Source organism: Equus przewalskii, chromosome 18 (genome assembly GCF_037783145.1).
Source record: "Equus przewalskii isolate Varuska chromosome 18, EquPr2, whole genome shotgun sequence".
NCBI classification, from domain to species: Eukaryota; Metazoa; Chordata; class Mammalia; order Perissodactyla; family Equidae; genus Equus; species Equus przewalskii.
Window position 1 is genome coordinate 20,602,012 of NC_091848.1, and position 20,059 is coordinate 20,622,070.

Consider the following 20,059-nt stretch of genomic DNA (forward strand, 5'->3'; position numbering starts at 1 on the left):
CAGCAGGTCTTCATGCTGAATTTTCTTTCCTTTCCCTTTCCTCTCTTGGCACACCTCTGTCTCGTGTCCCATTTTCTCAGGACATTGCTTTCCGTTAAATAATAATCACTTAGATAAAATCATATCTGATAATGCCAACTGCTTTGTCACAATTAACAGGCAATGTGACATACATCATATACATCTTAATTTAGCTAAATGCAAATAGTTCCAGAAAACCACCCCCCCCAAAGAGTCTGCTGGAATCTAAAAAATGTTACTAATTTTTGATTTCATAAATAATAAATACGCTCTTTCTGAAGAAAATTTGTCATGGAAAATAAGAGGTGTACTTCTAGATCTTTTTTCTTTGCAGTTACATATGTATATTTATGCACCCATAGATAGAACATCATAATGTGTTTCAAAAATGTTTTTGAAACATAAATGGTATGCTATTCTGTAGTTTACTTTTTTCTACTCAACAATATATCTTGGAGAGTCTCCACATTTAGTACTTAAAGATCTGCCTCATTCTTTTCCCAGGGGTTTCTCAGTAAGTGTATTCTGTAGTTTAACAGACTTCTTTCCGTGAGCATCTAGGGTGTTTCCGATTTTCCTCCATGTAATGCTCATTTTCTTGTTCATCTTCTCGCTCAGCTGTGGGATCCGTGGGGGTACGATTTTGGCTGGTAACTGTTATAGTCTGTGTACCCAGCCCAGGGCCTGACAGGTGCTGTGTGCCCAAGGATGCCTACAGACGGCAGGATGAGGGAGCGTGCCAATAAGGGCAGCTGGGCCTTGGGAGTAGCAGGAGAGAGGCTTACGGAGACAAGTCCCGTCCCATGTGCCCCCGAGTCTCCCCATTGCTGCAGGACAGTGTGGCTCCTTGGCCTGTGGTGTGTTGGATCGCTCTTCCCGCAGGGACGCCCACCCACGACTTCTATGGGAACTACTGCAAAGGCCTGGGCCCCACCCAAGACCAATTAAGTAAAAATCTCTGGGCATGGAGTCTGGGCATTAAATATTCGAAAAGTTTGGAGTGATGCTGAAAAGCAATCGTATTTGAAAACCACCATTCTGTAGCAAAACTTTGGCCTTCACTCAGCACTTACCATCTATACAGCTCAGCTGCTTCTCATCTGTTCTCCATCATCACTGGGCCTCAGGAGGACCCCCCTCTTTTCTCATTACACAGTGGTAATATCAGGGCTCGTGACATGCCAGACACTGCTCCAAGTCCTTTAGATACTATCACTCATTTTGTCTTTTCAACAACCCATGAGGTAGCTCTTATCATCAACTCCATGACATCGAGGCACAGAGAGCTTAATTAACTTGCCTAAAGTCAAACAGGTAGTAAGTGGCAGGGCTGGTGCATCGGGGCCATGCTCATAATCACTGCATTATACCGCCTCTCCTGGGAGGCTGTACTCAATTGGCTGTTTTAGGAAGCTGCAAAATATAGAAAAGCTGTTCCTCAAAGGCTCATGCATGTTGAGAGACTCAACCAAGAAGCCCTCAAGAATATTGTGGGCTGAAAACAATAATGAAGTAATTATTATGAATACTTTTGAGCATAAGCAACAGTCTGAGTCTGTGTTTTGCATTAATGAACACTAAATGTTAATTTATTGGAACATTAATTTATGTATCTCTGTGATGCTTCATTGCTGTATCCCTTGCAAACAGTAGGTACTCCATAAATAGTCAGTAAATATTTGTTTAAAATATGTTGTCAAGGAATATAAGAAGGAACGAATAAAAGGTATTTCTCTCCCCTACTCCCGGATGGTAGCTATGGGATCTCAGTCAAGATTTCTTGGTCAACCCAGGAGGCTAAGGGGGGCCTATTGGAGATTGAGAGGGGACTTGTTTTTTGTCCTGTGCCTAGAGTGGCAGAGATCTATGCTTGCAAACCCCTGCTGCCCTGGTTTTGGTGGTGGGGAAGGGCTGCAGGATGCCTTAGTGGGGTGCCCAGTAAAGAGCAAGGCCTGTGAGCAGCACAGAGGTGAGACCTCTGGAGGCATGCCTGTGGTCAGAAGAGGGAGGGAGATAAGGACATGCCCAGGCCTGCCTAGGCATTAGTGCCTCACTCTTGGGTTGGCCAGTCTCAATGGCCACCATGAACAAGCATCCTCTCTTATTCTCCAGGCCCCTGTGAAAGCTGCTACTTTCAATGCAGACATTTGAGGCAGGGTTGAGGGGAGGGATCTCCAAAAACATAAGTGAGATTGACTATCACAGATTCTGGGGAGCAGGATGTGGACTTATCTTTTCGGGGGCCACCATTCAGCCCACCACAACCCTCATCTGACACTCTTGGGTCATAATATATTTAATCAACAAATATAAAGGTGCAGATGGTTTACAACCTTTTAAAATCGATAAGTTGTTAGGATGTTACAGCCTGGTAGAGGACTTACCCTAAAGGTGATATGATACTACTGTCTTGTAGGAAATTAACCCAATCTTATATCAAACTCGGCAAATATTTCGGCATTTCTTTCATAATTGGCTATATAAATCTCTGTTCCTTAATCCTTTGCGTTTGGAACTAACTCTTTTGTCTTCCTGCTGGTTCCCTCATTAATAAAATAAGCAAACATAAATTTTAAAAAGGCAGACATAGGGTAAGAAATAAACTTTGTGCAATTATATAACAATATTATGAATGACCCATGAATGGCGGGAGGAGAAGAAAGAGAAAGCACTAATCTTTTTATCCCAAGGCAGCTCCTTTCATTAGAGGTACTTTTCACCAGTGAAATATGAGCTGTCTTTCTTGTGAAGCCTGCCCTAACCTAACTCCATCACTGTCACCGGCTTCCCTTCATCAATGTTTCACGACCCAAGCGGATTATGAATCATAGTTTGCAAAGGGCACCATATATCAGGAAGAAGAGGCAAAATCTCAGGATTCTAGACTTAAATATTCTCTCTACCGCTTGAACCAGCAAGTGTAAATAGAATCTTACTGTGCAAATGAAATTTTATTTGCTAGTACAATTACTCTTTAGGTATGTGCTATTTTCCATGTTGTTAGAAAAGCCTTAGGCTACTACTAACTCAGGTATTATCTATCTCACATTTTAAAGCTATTGATTTTGCCCGGGGAAGCGTAAATGTTATAAATATTGGCAAATACTGAATGTAAACAGAGGCAGTTTTCAAGCTGAGAATAGTATGAAACTAAAGATTCTGAAACTTTTCAGAGCACAGCAGCATGCCCAGACATGCTGGTTTAGGACTGAGGATGAAATATAGATTATAGCACATGGTGAAGATAAGACTTCCTTTCAACCAAGATTTTTTTTTTTTACATCTGATTCATTATACATGAAAACAGTAATATGGGACAACATATGTAAGTAATAAACATATAGAAGTGGTGCCTATAAACCGCAGACATTGCTTAGTACTTAACTAGAGGAATGGTCAAAGACACAATGACGCCCGTAAGATTGAGTAGCAGCTGTTATGGCAGCACGACAGCGCTATTAGTTCTCAAGCTTTAGTGGGCAGCAGAGTCGCCTGGAGGTCCCCAGACACAGATTGCTGGGCCCCACCGCCAGGGTTTCTGGTTCAGTAGGTGTGGGGGTGGGCCCCAGAATCTGCATTTATAACAAGATCTCAGTTAATTGCTGCTGCTGCTGTCTGGGGACCACACTATGAGAGCTTCTGATTTAGTTACTGGCAGTACGTGTATGGAGATGGAACTCTGGAGTTCACAAATGTACGCCGGTGCAGGCACTTCTTGTCTTTGTTGCATGATTTTGAAAAATGCTCCACAGTTACAGCGACCTCCTGGAAGTACCTCGACTTTAAAAACAGCATTTTAATTGGTTTAAGCTAATTGGATTTTAGGGTCTCACACTCTCCAGAGAAGAAAGCATTTAGTTCCCCCAGCTGTTGATTGCTCTGATCAGCACCGAGCGAAGGGTAAGAAGAATTAAATAACTGTTTAAGAAGAGTATGTTTTATTCTTTTTATTCAAAATTATGATTGTGACCAAAATTATGACTTGAAAATGACTGTATTTGTGGCTGTGGTTGTCCTAGCTTAACCCAGTTGGCTAACCTCTGTGTCAGTCATTCACATCTTCTCATGCGATTGCCTTTAGATTACTGCTAAAGATCTCCCACCAAAATACATTGTACAAAAGCTCAGGATCTTTTCAAAAGAAATTGAAGGAGACAAGCGATCTGCTTAACTGTAGAAAAGAAAAACATCTACAGCAACTAGGAGACCTTGGGTGACAGTATAACATAGTCATTAAAAGCATGACCTCTGGAGTCAGGCTGCCTGGGGGCAAATCCTGGCTTACCGTTTGCCATTGGTGACCTTGGACAAATTACTTAATCTCCCCAATCCTTGGTATTCTTATCGGCAAAGTGTATATTCACTTGCAGAGTCCATATAAGAATTGAGTACAATAATCATGTAAATACACACACAGAATGCTCAGTACACAGGAAGTGCTCAATAAAACTTGGCTTTTGTTATCATCTTTCTGGTTAGTGCTTATCAGCTGTGACTTTAGAAATTCATTAAAAAAAATCTGTGTTTAGAGCACTTTTGTAAGTGGTTAATGGAGGCCAGCTGGATCCTTACACTGGAGCAGATAACATCTACCTCACTGAGACGGGCAGGATTTTTTTCCTTAATCAATCAACAGACATTTATCGTTGAAGATACACAAAAAAAGCTGTAGCTTATGTGTCAAGAGCAAATTCCTAGAGATTTGTGCTAGGCAGGCAGCATACGGTTCCAATCTCCCTCCAACTATGAAATTCTATGTTGTAGAACACCAAGGAAAATCAGTGCTGATTTTGAAAAGGGATGGACAGTCTACTGTCAGGCATAACCAAAAATTATTTTTGAAACTAGCTTCAAAAATGATAAATGAATAAAATTTTGTCTTTTTAGTTTTTCCATGCTTTAGTCAGCCATTAGCCTCTACTATCAAATTGGTAAATTTGACAACCATTGTTCTTTCTCCTTTTTTGTTAGTATTCTCTTACGTTTTCATTGCAACAAGTATTTGTTGAGTACCTACTATGTGCAGATTTCCTACTAAGCTGAAAGTGATCTTTCAGATTTCTTTCCTTCCTTCTTGCCTTCCTACTGTCCTTGTCTTTCTACCTTCTTTTCTTCCTTCCTTCCTTCCTTCTTTGCTTGCTTCCTTTCTCATTGGTAGCTCACTGTGTATCTCGGAGGGGAAAAGGGATATTGATGTGGCTCCTTCAACATCTTCCAATAAGCAAAACCATATTTATAGTGTATGATCTAATTGTTTCTATTAGACATAAAGGTCTTGATACTTCTTATAACCAAACTCCTCTTTCTAACTTTTTAACTGCTTTGCTTATGGCCTTATGGATGGTAGACACTCAACCACATTTGTTGAATTGAAGTGGAATGAAATGGCAGCCATCAGCATTTGTAAGAGTAAGAGGGTGAGAATGAATTTGGGAGGGGAGGCACAAAAGTGTATATGGCCTCAGATCAGATGATAATTCTAATTTATCTTACAAAGTTTCTGGAAGAAAGTGATAACTATTCTTTAAAATCACTTAGCTCATGTTAACTCTACAAACTTAAGTAATAATCAGGGCTTGCCATGAGAAAGGAAACAGATGGTTTGTGAGTTCTTTCAGGCAGATAAGCTTGATGTGGCTGATACGAGGTGGTGTGTGCTTAAGAACAAGGGCTTTAGAAGCTGATGCGTGTGATAGGAGGGCTGGAGCCTCTTCTCCTCAGCTTCTCCATCTTGGGAAAATTACCTCTGCTCTCCAAGATGCATTTCTCTTCTAAGAAATGGGCATATTAATTCCCAAGATTATTAAAACCATTTCAAATAATATGTTAGAATATCTCATATTACACACTTTATGTGTAATAAATAAAGTGTGTAAGATGACAGCTATTAACATGCATTTCCTTTTGCATTACTGCTTAAAAAATTTAGAAAACATATCTGCACTTATATCTTAAAGTTTAAATTGTTCTGGTTTGGGATACTGCCAATTTGATGGAATTATGAGTGTGTGGAAGGAAGCTGTGCCAAAGTCAGCAAAATAAGAGAGTTCCATGATTGTGACTAAGAATTTGGAGAGCCTAGCTGCCACACATTCTTGTGAAGTCCAACTCAGGTTGGCAAGAGCCTGCCTTGGAGCTCTCCTTCCAGTGTCCGGATTTGAAAAAGAAATGCTTGAACCATCACTCTCCAGCAGAAGTTGGGTTCTTTTGCTTTTGCCTCACCACTATCTCAAGCCATTTAAGGAAAAAGCTAATTTTACATCATTGCCTTCTGCGTTTTTCTCCAATTCTTCAAATGTTTTCTAATTTTTCAGATTGCGTGATTTCTTTAAACAATTAACTCCAAGGAATACTAATTACACAGTTTGCATAAGTGTCAAGAAACTTTATTCTTAAATATATAGAGATTATATAATTTATTATAATCTGCCACTCTGATTAGTGTATTCAAAAACAGTATTTGAAAGAGACTAGACTAGTTTTTCCCCATCTTGAAAAGAAAATGAACTCACAGAATTTTTCTCATTGTGAATTTCGATTCTCTTTGTGATTCTGAACTATGATTTTTAAACAAGGCTTGTAAATAGCTCCTCACCTGTTGACCCTAAGATAATTTATGTTGACTTGAGAGAGAAGATAACCTTTCCTTGATTTTCCTGTGAACGATTTGAGAGATAGTGGAGCAGTAACAAGTTTTGGTGAGCTGGAATTGTTTACTTGAATGGTTTGCAAGTCAGTTTTAAGTTGAATTTTTATACTACCTTCATCACCTTATCTATGTAAAGAGATCATATATTTAAGAGTAGTATGCTACTAACAGTGAAAACATCTTTCTGGCTTTTATTACAAATAGATTAATCAGTGTATTCTCTTGCTGCTGCGTTGGAGTGACTTGGTATTTCAGATGATTAAATCCCAATTAACCATAGGCTGGAATTAAAAACTAACAGATTATGAATTTCCTTAGTTTAGGCAAATCTTGATAAGTAATCATGCAGTGTTTTTAAAAAATCAAATGAAGGGATCAATTCTTTACAAATAATTGGTAACCTTCTAAAAAGATTTGCTACGATTTATCTAGACCGAGAACTGTCACAGTGCATTTTAAATTATGTCGTGGAGGAAAATATCAGAAATCTCATACAAATTTTCCAAAGCACATGGTGTTTGCTTAAAGGCACACTGGTGGATAAGTGGAAGGACAATCTGGTGGGATGAAATCAGACAACCAGCAGGAGAGTAGCAGTCACCGGAATAGTAAGATAAATGAATGTGGGTCTTCATGGCAACCAAGGACCCCAGCTGATCTTCCACTCCTCCAGCTCAGAGTAGAGCAGCCCCGTTGTGCCAAGTCTCCCCTGCTGCAGGAGCAAACATTCTAGTGCTACATTAAATCGTTCCAAGGATTCTAGTTTACGAAACAGTACCAATTACTTTAGCCGAGTCTAAATCTCAAATGCACTTATTAAGAAATGTTTCTCTAATAAATGTTATCAATTTGCTTTTAAGAAAGATACATTTAGAATGAACATAGAGGAAGAAAATACATTTTCATGCTATATTTACAATTCATTAAGCTTCCTAGGGTTATTTGTTCTGGAAGTTAGTTGACTTGTTTTCCAGCAGAGTTCTGGGCGCACCCCTCTCTTGTGAAGGGTGAGCTGTTTGTGGGGGTGCTATTAATGCCCTAGGAAGGTTTCCAGAGACTCTGCATTTCCTCAACATTTCCTCTCTGTGTCCTCCTCCTCTCTGCCACTTACTAGTTGTGGGTGCAGAGACAAGTTTCTTAATCTCACTGTTCCTTGGCTTCCCCTTCTATAAAATGGGAGTAATAAATGAACTTACCTCATAGAGCCATTTGTTAGGTTCAAATGAGTAATAAATATTAGCAGACCTTATCAAAGCATTCAATAATACTTGCTATTATCATAATTATCCCTTTATCACACCTCAAACAATATATCTCCCCTCTTAGTTTAAATACCTTATCTAGTAAACTCAAGAAAATTTCTCTTGCTCACTTTGTCTCACTTATTTTCAAGGAGATTGTAGAGTGCGTGAATGTGGACACATTTCTTAAGAGATCTTCGTAGGTTTAGATCAAGACTGTACCCTTGTAAAGGGTTTGAGTGAAAGAAAAGATTGAGACAGACTTTGGCCTTCTTGGCACAGTCTTAACCATAGGAAAGAACTAGTTATCGACAAACCGGTTATCCTGGAGTCGAGAGCCAAGTAGTGGACAGACAGTTCTGGGTCACACCCCACTTTCACCAGTGATTGGTTGGGTGCCCCAGAAAAGGGATTGTTGACTTCACCAGGACTCTCTAAAAGATCTTTAAAGTGAGGCTAATAATAATTCACAGGATTATTTGAGTATTAGCTATAACATGTGAAAAGCACAAAGTAAAGTCCCTTATGCTTAGTGGGTACTCACAAACGGTAGCTCTGAGTATTATCATTACTGCTAATATTATAATTATTCATCCCTTAGCATAAGGTATATTTTAACGTGACAGTTAGGATCCTGATGTATAAGTACCTTGTTCCACAGGGTATGGATGTGAATGAACACTCAGGATGTAATTTCCTCTTCTTTGTGTTCTGTTACATAAGTAGTGCTAATACTGGAGTAGAACAGATTTTATATGGCAAAATAACAGAACAGTAAATGGAAGAACAAGGAAAAAGTGCTACGTACACAGTGAATTAATCAACACATTTCCAGCCAAGTATATACATATATATAATATATATATATACCATCAGTGATTTTAAGCATTGAGATGGATACTGAATAAAAAAGCATATGAAATACAAAATGCAGAAAAAAGGTCAAACTTTTTTGTGCAAAATTTAAGCAAAATATATATGATAGAAATTATCTATCAGAAAATATAGGTTGATTGAAGAATCATTTTTGTTACCTGTGTTGGAGGCACTAATCCCAGCTCAGAAGCTGACTCAGAGTTGAGGGCGCTTTTCCCAGCACTCAGTTCTGGTTGGGACCTGTGTTCTGAGGACCTGTAAGGGATGAATGCAGGAAATCAGTGCACCTTGAGAAATAAATTCAGCTAGAAACCCAGCCAAGGAACCTAGTTAACTTGGATCATTGAGAGCCATGGTAACAAAGCTCTCATCAGAATTTTGATGAAAAAGATAAACTTTATATATTTCTATTATAATGACAAGGTTCGGAGTGTAAGTGGCTGCAATGTACTAAGTGTTACTGTCTCTGGTTGATTTAGAGTTTAGTTTAACTATGTGCAAAAAGTAAAGAAATGCAATAAAAAGTAAATAAATGTTTTCGTTACAGGAAGTTCTGCTTTATTGAAAATTATCTTTTTGGGGAGGGGAGCTTCTCACAAAGTGTCTCAGATGTGATTTGATCTTTATATAGAATTTGAAATGTCATAATCAATGGAAATGTGTCAGGGGCAACAGGAGACTGAAACAGGCTGCCCTTTAGGAAGCTTTAAAAACATGGTAAAACTCAGGAGGCCAAATTTTCTCATGGGCATCCACGGATTATTCTTAATTAGTGCTTTATCTGACAATAGATCATTAAGAAAGTCAGAAAAGGTTACCTGGGTAACCAGAAAAATTTAATTTAACTATCATTCATGTAATATATTGAATACACATGCATATGTAAACACATGAATGCACCTATTTTGATTGATAAGCTCAGTTACACATTCAGAGAATTATCAACAAATATTGAATTACGAACCTACCAAAATCCTTATTGGCTGAATATTTGACAACTCAGATGAATTAATTTAGTTTGTAGATGCCACAATAATTAATATTGATATACAGGTGGTTACAATGACACAAAGTGTCTGGATTGACTTAACTCATTGGTTACTTCAGTACATGAGAGAAATAGCCACACAGTTGACACATAAAAGGCCATTTTCTGATATTAAAATATCTTACCATAAGAGTTCTTTTGATCCAGTTCTAGATGAGCATGATTTTCTCTCTGCCATTGGGTGTCCCTTGCTATTTTGATCTCCATGAAACTTAACATCATCCCATTTTTCCAGTTGTGTTTGAATGTCTGCTAAGGAGAGAGGAAGGGAGTGAGGAGGAAGAGGGAAAATATGAGGTACAGACAGAAGAGAGATTAATTAAGACTGAGAATTCTCATACAAGCAAACTTGACTCAAATGATGCTCTCAAAACCCAAGACAAAAGGTTGCATGCAAAGTAATTAAAACATGTGCAGCTAAATAAAAATGAGACCTACTAAGAGAAATTGGGTTGCTTTCACAGCTAAATAACCTTGAATTTATTTCAAGAGCTGTGTGCATTCTTAATTCTGGATATGATCCCATGGGCTCTGATACAGAAGGAGCATATGGACTAGTATCCTATCAGCCTCCAGCTAATGCTTTGAGGCTTTTCAGCCATGTTTCTAGAGAGAAATTCTGTTTAAAGAGAAGAACCTTGTTGTTAAAAGGAAGTGGAAAGAAGCTGGAACACTCTTCACAGCTTTTGTATAGACTGCTTAATTTGTCACCAAAGGAGGGAATTTATAATGGGGATAGAGAGAAAGGAGGCAAGGGAGAAAGCCAAGAGAATGGTAGAACTGGTTTCTCCCTGTGGCTTAATTCTTGCAGATAAAGAATCTGGCTGGGTTCTCTCTCATTAACAGGTGTGTGACTGCAAACAAGCCACTTAAACAACCTTAGGAGTCAGTGTTTTCATTTATTAAAAATAGGCTTGCAGTCCATGTCCTCTAAAGTTCTTTAATTACTTTCGTGACTTCTTCACGGGGCATTTTTTCAAAAGAAGAGAAATGAAATTTTCATTTACAGGTTTATTGTGCTATATTGTAATGTATTTAACAATATATCCTTATTTCAAATGTAAAAATTTCATTTATTCATTTGTACAGTTGACTAAACACATTGATGGTAAGGAAGTGTTGGAGATACTTATAAAGTTTTCCTCCAGAGAGACAGGCCTCAAAGAGGGATGTGGCAGGGGAGAGGAGATCCTGTGCATGCGACTGGTTTGAACAATGTGTTGGTTCTCTTCCCTTTCTCAATGATCTATCCTTGGGTGATCGCATCCACACCCATGAGTGTCACATCCATTCATAGGCTGCTGATTTTCAAGTCTCCATTTCCTGTTTGGCTCCCTTTCCCAAGTTCTAGATCTATATATTTATCAGTCTGTTGGACATCTCCACAGAGAAGTCCCACAGTTTCCTCAAATATAACCAAGTCAAAACTAAACTCGATAGTTTCTGCCTTGACTTCCTCCTTCCCTCCTTCCCCTCTTGTGTCCCCATCACAGAGTTTGGCACATTCTATATGTCTTCCTTGCTGGCATACACATTCACTCAGTCCACAAGTCCTGTTTTAATTTTTTTTGAATCTGTCCCCCTCTCACTATCCCCTCTGTCATGTTCTTAGGTGTCTGTACTGGTCTCTGCCTCCATTCTTTTCTCCACACACCTACTAGAGAAGAACTTTTCTAAAATAGAATCTGTTGATGTCACTCCTTTGAGTAAAATCCTTCAACCATGCCCTCTCCCCAAACACATGCATGACATCCGAGAACTTCCATTATGACTTTCAGACTTATTTCTCACTACTCTACCATTCTTGAATACTACTGCAATACTTGTATGTGCTTGAAAAGACATCTTTCTGTGTTTGTCTATTTGTGTGTGTGAATCCCTTTCTCTTCTGCATCAGGAATAGGCTGCCCTTCTCCCCACCTCTCTCTGATTTGTATTTTTCATCTGGCAAATCCCTACTCATCCCTCAAGACTCTTCTCACATAGTACCTCCTATAAGACACCTTTTACAACCCCCTGGCTGGGTCAGGGGCTCTATGAAGCTGTTCATGTAGTAACTAACCTGGGCTTCTCTTTATGGCAGCATATAGTTCATAGTTTATTAAAATCATTTAATCATTTTTCCATGTCCCCAGTAGACTCTAAACTTACTAAGGGGCAGAGAGCTTATGTTATTTATGTTTGTATTCCTGAATTTTTTTGTATTCTTATTAATTCATGACCATCTAACATGTACATATTACAGTGCCAAGCGATTTCACATAGATATCCAATTTAATCTCTATAACCTTGCAACTACATTACTAATATGCTTATTTTATGAATATTCACCCACAAATATGTGTACTTGTACACACCAGTCAGTCACAATCTGGAGAGATATGTATTCCCCTTGGCTTTCTGAAATACCTGCCATATTTCTTTTTCCTGAGAAAGGAGAGCTTAATTTGACTGGTTCCATGAGCTGAGGTGACGGTCTCCTTTCTCAGGAAGCTGTACAGTAGATAAAAGTATGGGCTTTGAAGTTATTTAGAGCTAGGCTCAAATTCCAGCTCTTCCTCACACTAACTGAGATCTTAGGCAAGTTATTTAATTTTGAAATCTGGTTCCTCAATTATATCAAAGAATTGTGGTGAGTTAATGGGCTAATACATGTCAGTTGTGTAGCTCAGTTCTGGACATTGTAAGCCAGCAATAAATGGTACCTGATATGATTGTATCAGACGTATCCCCATGCATGTTACACATTACTGTTCCATCTAGCTGTTTCTGGACCTTGGGTTAGAGTTTTCTCTCTCTTTCCACTATCTCTCTTCCTCTCTAGACTGAATGCTCCTAGAGAGTAAGATTCATGTCTTAATTTTATGTGTAACTCCAGTGCCTAGTATAATGTCTACCATTTATCAAGAACTCAATACATGTGGTTTGAATAAATAAATGAATGAATGCACATCAATTATGCAAAGTTGAGTTCCCCAGCTGCTATTTAATCCAAGCAAAACGAAGTGTGTCCTGCCCTGTTTCTTAGATAGAATTCATCTTTTCTACTGCTTTGCCCACGGTTTTAATGTCATTTGTGGAACTTCCTTGTTGTTTCAAGGCAAGGGTGAGCATCAACAGACACAAGCTATTGCCTTACCTAAATCTAAGGCTGATGTCTCCGGGCCTCGGAGGGGCTGGCCTCTCTGCTCACCATCTGCACTGATGAGGTCAGATCCATCAGCCTTTTTCTTGAGGGATGAGGTTTTCGATGAGGCCTCCAACTTCTTAGCTTTGGTTTGGGTTTGAGAGACGGGTTCACTCAGGTCAAGGAGATCCAAGCCTGTGGTCAAAACTATCAGAGACCGAAGAGGTTATGATAAGCCCACTCATTATCCTGAAATTATTTTTTAAAAATAGGTTTCAGTTTGCTACAGAAGGATTTTGTGCTTGTAGTGCAGGTTAGAAGCACCAAATTAAATTAAGTCACCAATGATTTATGAAGACAGTTTGTATTTAGACTGGGAAGTTTAGAGTGGCATGCCCTCCTTTATTTGGCCTGGTACAAATCCACAAGATAGGAGCTGGACCAGCCTCCCAGTGATGAAGGTTTGAATGAAATTAACACGATAAAATTGAATCTGAGTTCAGGTACTATTTACTTAATGGCTTTGCTTTATTTATAGAGAGGTTTATTTTAGATTGCAGCTTTTCCAGAGAAGTCAATCTATCATATTCAGAAACATATTTGCAAAACAGTTATGAGGAAGATTTGGTGAAGTTTCTAAACATCTTTGTGTACTAATTTTAAACTACTAAAGTATAGAGAGTATTAAAGATTGCTGTTAATCATCTTTTATTTAATTAAGCTGTTCAATCAGAAAATGGCTCCCTGTTTGGTTTCACACTAGAGAGGTATATTATAATCCACAGTTGATGATTAGGTCCATATGTTAATACCTCTGCTGCTTAATATGCAAATTTAAATTTCAACATAGCAAACCATAAAATGGTTACACTTTTATTTCCTAGCAGGTTGATTACATTGTATTAAATACTCTAATGAGGGCAGAAATAATAATTTGTTTAAATGCAAACTAGGAGAATGAGAATTAAAAAGGCAAGCTTTGTAAGTCTTCCTTTTTCTCTCTCTTATGGTGCAAGCAACTGGTGTTTGACTAGCCCATTGTGAGAAATGGAAGATTTCGATTAGAGAGGGGCCCTCTGCCTCACCTTTCCACCAGCCCTGGCACCTGAGAGGCTGGCTTCTGAACCAGCCTGGTGGCTGCCGGGCCTGGGATCTCTTCACCCAGCCAACTTACAAAAGCCACCAAAATGACAGAGAAACTCCTTGTGTTAACCCTCCCTGGCACCATCTACAACAACCACTGCCCCACTCCTCCTCTGATCTCCTGGCTTTTCCTCTTGGTAGGGAATGGATTTTTGCTGATGCCTCAACACTCTTCCATCTGCTTCCTCCTTGCACTCACCGCAGGCTTAGGGCTCAACTGAGCTCACAACCAAGATTTCTGTAGTACTGCATGGCCCTCATGAGCTAACCAGCCCTCTGGGATCCTTAGGATAGTGTGTCAAGCTTTACTCTCAATAATCTTGTTTTCTGATTTCAATTACAAATCACAGTGGTTGGATGTTGATGGTGAAGTGGGAAGACCCGGTTCTACCACTGCTTAGCTGTGTGACTTGGAGTAAGTTTCTCGACCTCTCTGAGTTTTAATTTCCTCATCTGAAAAATGGGGAATTAATAGTCTGTCTTTTAGGTATGATATGAAGGTTACATGATCTTATTTGTAAATTGAATGTGTAAAGTGCCAGGCATACAATAGGTACTCAATAAACGTTATTTCCATTCTTTGGTGGCCAATTTGTGATGTTTTTCTTTCCTTTTCCTTTATCTCCTATTTTCCCTGCTCCTTTCTATTTTTGGCAAGAATCAGATCCATACACTGAAAGAAAGAGGAAAGCCCACCGGGAATAAAATGGAGGATGAGACAAAGATATTGGCTCTACAGAAGATGCTATGAAGTAAATTTATCATAAAAAGGCCTGAAAGCGTCAGCTTATCCCATTCGAGTCTTTCTGAGATGGGAGCCACTTTCCAACGCTAAGATGCCCTGAGATAGGAGTGTTTTGTGGCTAGCAAGTACTTGAATGTGGAAGAAAGAAGTGGCTTTCAGAGCTAAGCTGCCTGCCTTTATGTCTAAAATTTAAGCACGGCAAGCAGCCAAGATATGCTAGGATGCCACACATTTCATACCCTTTGAACGTTTACACAGAAATTTCCAGGCCACGTTACATTGGCAGAGATCCTAGGCCCACTGTGATTTCCTTATAACAGAAAAAAGTCTCTGGAATGCCATACATATCTTTTTACTAATTGTACAAACAATTAGGAATTAGTCATTTGCTCCCAGACTTCCTTTAGAAGCAAATTATATAGGAATCATCTACTTGCACACAGGAAGTATGTTTGTTACAGAATAATAACTGGTGAGTATTAATTTAATTCTATATCTGCTTCTCACCATTCAGAATAAATGAATTACTAAAAGAGTGAATTGCGAATTCAAACTTGGCTCAGTACCGTTCCTCTCCCCTCCGAACTGTCCTCGGCATTTCCTGTGTTTGTTCTTAGCCCTCTGTTCCTTTGTTCTTTTCCCAGCAAATGTGAAACAAATGCTTGGCACACACAAAAGGCCTTATTTGTTACCCAGTTGATGAAGGGGTGGTTTGGAGGTTGAACAGCAGGCTTTGAAGCGGAGAGAGTCCTTGAGGACCACAATTTCAAAAGCATAGAAGGATGGGTGCAGCCTTTTACTTTCGGGAGGAAGACAAATCGCATTTTAGCGTGTGTGTGTTTGTGTGTGTGTGTGCACTCTAGTTAAGACTTGAAAATAAAGGGTCTCACTGTTCCACATGGGCTTCAAAATAGCATACTTTGGCATGGAAGGGGGTACCTGCTCTGCTGATTTTCTTAACCCAGTTTTAAAGATTCTCTTAGGCACATGGAAGTTTGGGTTCCAGAATCTGTGTGTTTAAATTAAGATAACAACCTCTTATAGTAGATGTGAAAATGTGTGTGTGCAAGTGTATATGCGGGCATGTTTGTGTGTGTGAGAGAGAGAGACACTTGAAGATGTTATGCTGCTGGCTTTGGAGATGAGGGAGGGGCCACAAGCCAAGGAATCCAGGTGCCCTCTAGAAGCTGGAAAAGGTAAGGAAACAAACTGTCCTTTAGAGTCTCCAGAAAGAATGCAGCCCTGCCAACGCTTTGATTTTAGGACTGTTGACTTCCAGAATTATAGAATAATAAATCTGTGTTGTTGTAAGCCACTGAATTTCTGGTCATTTGAGTCAGCAGCAAGAGGCAAGTAATGCAGCTGGAAGGTCGTTGTCCATCCCGGGAGTCAAACACAGGCTCCATCACTCCGAAGCTTGTGTCTTCACCACTCCTCTCCTATCTGAACCTGGAGGCAATGTGCTGACTCTATTGATGTGCCTTTTATTTTCTTGTTTGTTTGTTTAGCTCCCAATTATTTGGCAGTTTGAGTAGTCTGAGGCATAACTTAAATAGTTGACAATCACAGAAACTTCTTTTATTTGGATAACCCAACTCTGTTGGGTGGAGTTTCCTGAAGATGGAGGATGTAATATGGCATGTATTTGCTTCCATCTATCTCAAGAACACCTGATTGAAGATCACAACCTATTGAGCTGGAAAGCTCCCACAGGGCACTGAAGATGTTTATAAATACTAGATTACCCGGGCCCTAGGAGGTGAGGTTGCTTAAAACGATTAGAATAAAATAGCATCTACTTTGAAGCACTGATTTTATACTTTGATGATAAACACAATGCTATTAACACCACTACCATATAATGAGCCTCAGATTTTTAGTGAATTTCTGTAAAGGAATCCACATGGGGTGCTTAGAGAGGACAGATCATGGGACAATCCTGACTAGCGCAGTCACAGAACGTGCCACAAAGAGCTGATGGCATCTCTGTTCTGCTTTGTAAGCTACTCTGGCATTCCAGAAAATATGGTATTTCTTTAATATGATGGCTATAAAGCAAAGTCCTTTAGGAAGGATATTGCCAGTGACATCAAGTAAATAAATTGGACTTAAATAATGAAACCAACTTTTGCCTTTTTATTGGAAGATGTAATTAAAGCTACTTCCCAAATTTCTAAGTTCTCTCCAGAGACATGCCATTGGATTTATGGATACTTGGGCTTCACAAGAATGTATTTTGTAAATAGTACACTAATCTTGCTGTTGAGATATTTAATTAGGCAGCTGTGATGGGATTGTGAACTTTGTTAAGGGTAGCTCTCCTCTTATATATAAGGGTCTCATATAGGTATATGGGTCCTATATCAAGGAGCAAGATTATTTTTTTAAACCTTGAAAAATATTTCTTCTACAGTAACTGTCAACCTAATGGCTCGTTTATGGATAAAGTTCTTTTAGATTATGTAGATTGATAAGTGCAAACTAAGGACTCCTGTTTTTCTTGCTCTTTAGAAAAGAGCTTTTCCTGTACTTGACATATATTAGATTTTTTTTGGAGATTACAGACCAACAAGTTATTATTGCAAGTTTTATGGTAATTACTTGTCCTACAATATAATCACTATCTTAAAATATTTTATTATCTAGTTACTTTCAAAGCATTTGATATATGCACCTGTGTATAATATATATTTATTTGCCATTTTAAAATCAAGGATACTTAATCTTGGCCTACCGACCACCGAGGGATACAGTTTGAGAGGGCCAAGGAATTAGCTACTTCTCTAGATTATGGATGAATTAAAGGTAATTTAGGATATTAATGGCAAAAACGTGTAAAACACCCTTATTGGACAGCTTGAAATTATGTTCATTGGATGACAAAAAGTTAATCACAATGTAGAAACAAGTCGAAAGCAAAAAAGATAATTGAAATACTTAAGAGAAAAATATAATTTAGAACTTCCATGAAGCGGAAGATTAATATGTTCTATTAGGTTAGTAGAGAAAAAACCTCATCATTTGACTGAACTTTGGAAGAGATAAATTTCCTATGTTTTTTACTCTGTGTTAATTTACACAAGAAATATATTCCTTAAACATTTAAGTAAATGTCAAGATGGTGGCACACTGGCTTTATTTTTCCATTGGAAGAAAATGCCAAGTATAAATCCCTCTCATCTGGATAGAAAATTCTTCAAATTTCTCCTTGATTGACTTGGTACAAACTTGAAGCAGGTTTTCTGCCATATTTTGCATCGAGATTGTTTAATATCCATTCCTTATGTGTAAAGATATACATAAAGCCTAAGATGAAACAGAGCCTTAATGTTCAAAGACTGTTCTGATATCTCTATGTAATTTCATACTATTCTATAAAATGACAATGTTCCATTTAAAATTACTATTTTTTATTAACAATTTGAACATAAAATGATAACTTTACGTTTTGCCCAGAAGCTTTAGCTAAAAATTATTGGACCAAATTAGAATTCTTTCCAAGGTATGCTATAATTTTCCCTGTTTAAAGATGTATAATAATGTGAATTATGTTTTATCTTGAGATATAGACTGTGGGTTTTGTAATAATTTGAAAAAAAGTATATTCTTCAGGGATTAAAAAAATATAGTGTTTCTGCCTTGAGATATACTTTTAAGATTAGAAAACATCATATCAAACAAGAGTCTTCCTTCAGAATAAAAATCTGTGTGACGTGGATGCACTGAAGGCCGAGGCTGAAGAAAGAAAAATCCACAGTCTCAAAATACCAGTTTTCCTGACCCCCTACTGTAGAGGGTGTTATGGGTTGAATTGTGTCCCCCAAGATTCATATGTTGAAGTCTCAACCCCCAGTACCTCAGAATGTGAATTTATTTGTAAATAGGGTTGCTGGAGATGCAATTAGTTAAGACGAGTCAGATTGGAGTAGGGGCCCAATATGTCCTTATAAGTGTCCTGGTGTCTTTGTAAGAAGGGGAAATTTGGACACAGAGTGACATGGACACAGGGAGAATGTCATGTGAAGATCGGAGTTACGCTGCCACAAGGCAAAGAACTACCAGAAAGTAGAAGAGAGGCCCAGAACAGATCCTCCCCGAGCACTTTCAGAGGGAGGATGGCCCTGCCGACACCTTGATTTTGGACTTCTAGCTTCCAAGATTGTGAGACAATAAATTTCTGTTGTCTAATCCACTCCGTTTGTGGTATTTTGTCATGGCAGCCCTACGAAACTAACACAGGAGGCAATACTGTAGATATTGGGATTGTAAGAAATTACACATTCTGTAGGCTTTTTTCCTCCAATATTTCACAGGTCTCTCTTTTACATGTTAGAAAAGTCTGGGTGAAAAGTAATTTTTGAGTCAAATATTGTGTTGCTTTCTCTGGTGGGCCCTTCCTGAGTGACGTAGTTTTAGCATCAGTGAGAACTGGAAAGTGCAGAGGGCACTAGAATCAAGAGCTGAGAGTTCTATGCTTGGCAGCTTTTTCCTAGAACAGCAGGAACTTCTCAGTGCATCCAATTCTCACGGGTTTTCCTGCAGTTAGAGACACAAGACTCCTCTGTGTTTTTCCGGAGGTAGCGCTCTAGTTTTGGAGGGGTGAGCTCCAGTTTCATAGATAAGTAGTATGAATCTGATTTGATAGCATCTGAACTTGTTTAATTTCCTGCCTAAAATGTACCAAGTAAAATTTTATTTGCTTGATTACTTCAAGAGATAGTTGAATTTAGATAATGATTGCTTTGGTGTGATGTAAGAAAGTTAATGCATTGGAAAAGGAAAGCATTGGGTATACTGTTTTTTCAGCTGATATCTAACGTTAATGGTAACATCTGTAAGAGCTTACATGGTGTTAGGCACTTGCATAGATTGCTTCATTTCATCTTCCTAAGTAAGCCATGAGATACAGCTCTTACTATTATTAGAGAGATGAGGAAACAGACAGTTAAGCAACTTGCCCAAGGACACAGAGCTAAGTGGCAGAGATGGGGTTTGAAATCATGAAGTTTGACCCTGGAGACTGCAGACTACACTCCTCCATAAAGTGCCTCTATTCTGTGTTACTCTTTTTGTTTCACTTTTTAGCATTTAAAAAAAAATCACAATTTCCTTTACCTGTAATTTTCTTCATTCACTTAAAAGTATAATGAAAATACGTCAGGCCACAGCAAGCTGAGGACGTGATGGCAAAACGGAAGGACTTGAACAA

The 20,059-nt window shown here is 38.7% G+C and overlaps 1 protein-coding gene across 20 annotated transcripts in view; it reads right to left on the minus strand.

Annotated features, from left to right (window-relative positions):
- PEX5L (peroxisomal biogenesis factor 5 like) overlaps nucleotides 1-20,059 on the minus strand; it is a 212,967-nt gene that overhangs the window by 56,178 nt on the left and 136,730 nt on the right. For 11 of the 20 annotated variants that reach the window (XM_070583190.1, XM_070583185.1, XM_070583196.1 and 8 more), the window contains 3 exons: nucleotides 12,975-13,169; nucleotides 9,961-10,087; nucleotides 8,946-9,042 (listed from right to left, as the gene is read on the minus strand). In XM_070583190.1, coding sequence (XP_070439291.1) covers nucleotides 8,946-9,042; nucleotides 9,961-10,087; nucleotides 12,975-13,169 — 419 coding nt within the window. The remainder of the gene's footprint in view (nucleotides 1-8,945; nucleotides 9,043-9,960; nucleotides 10,088-12,974; nucleotides 13,170-20,059) is intronic. The other 9 variants (XM_070583197.1, XM_070583186.1, XM_070583191.1 and 6 more) reach the window with 1 other exon arrangement.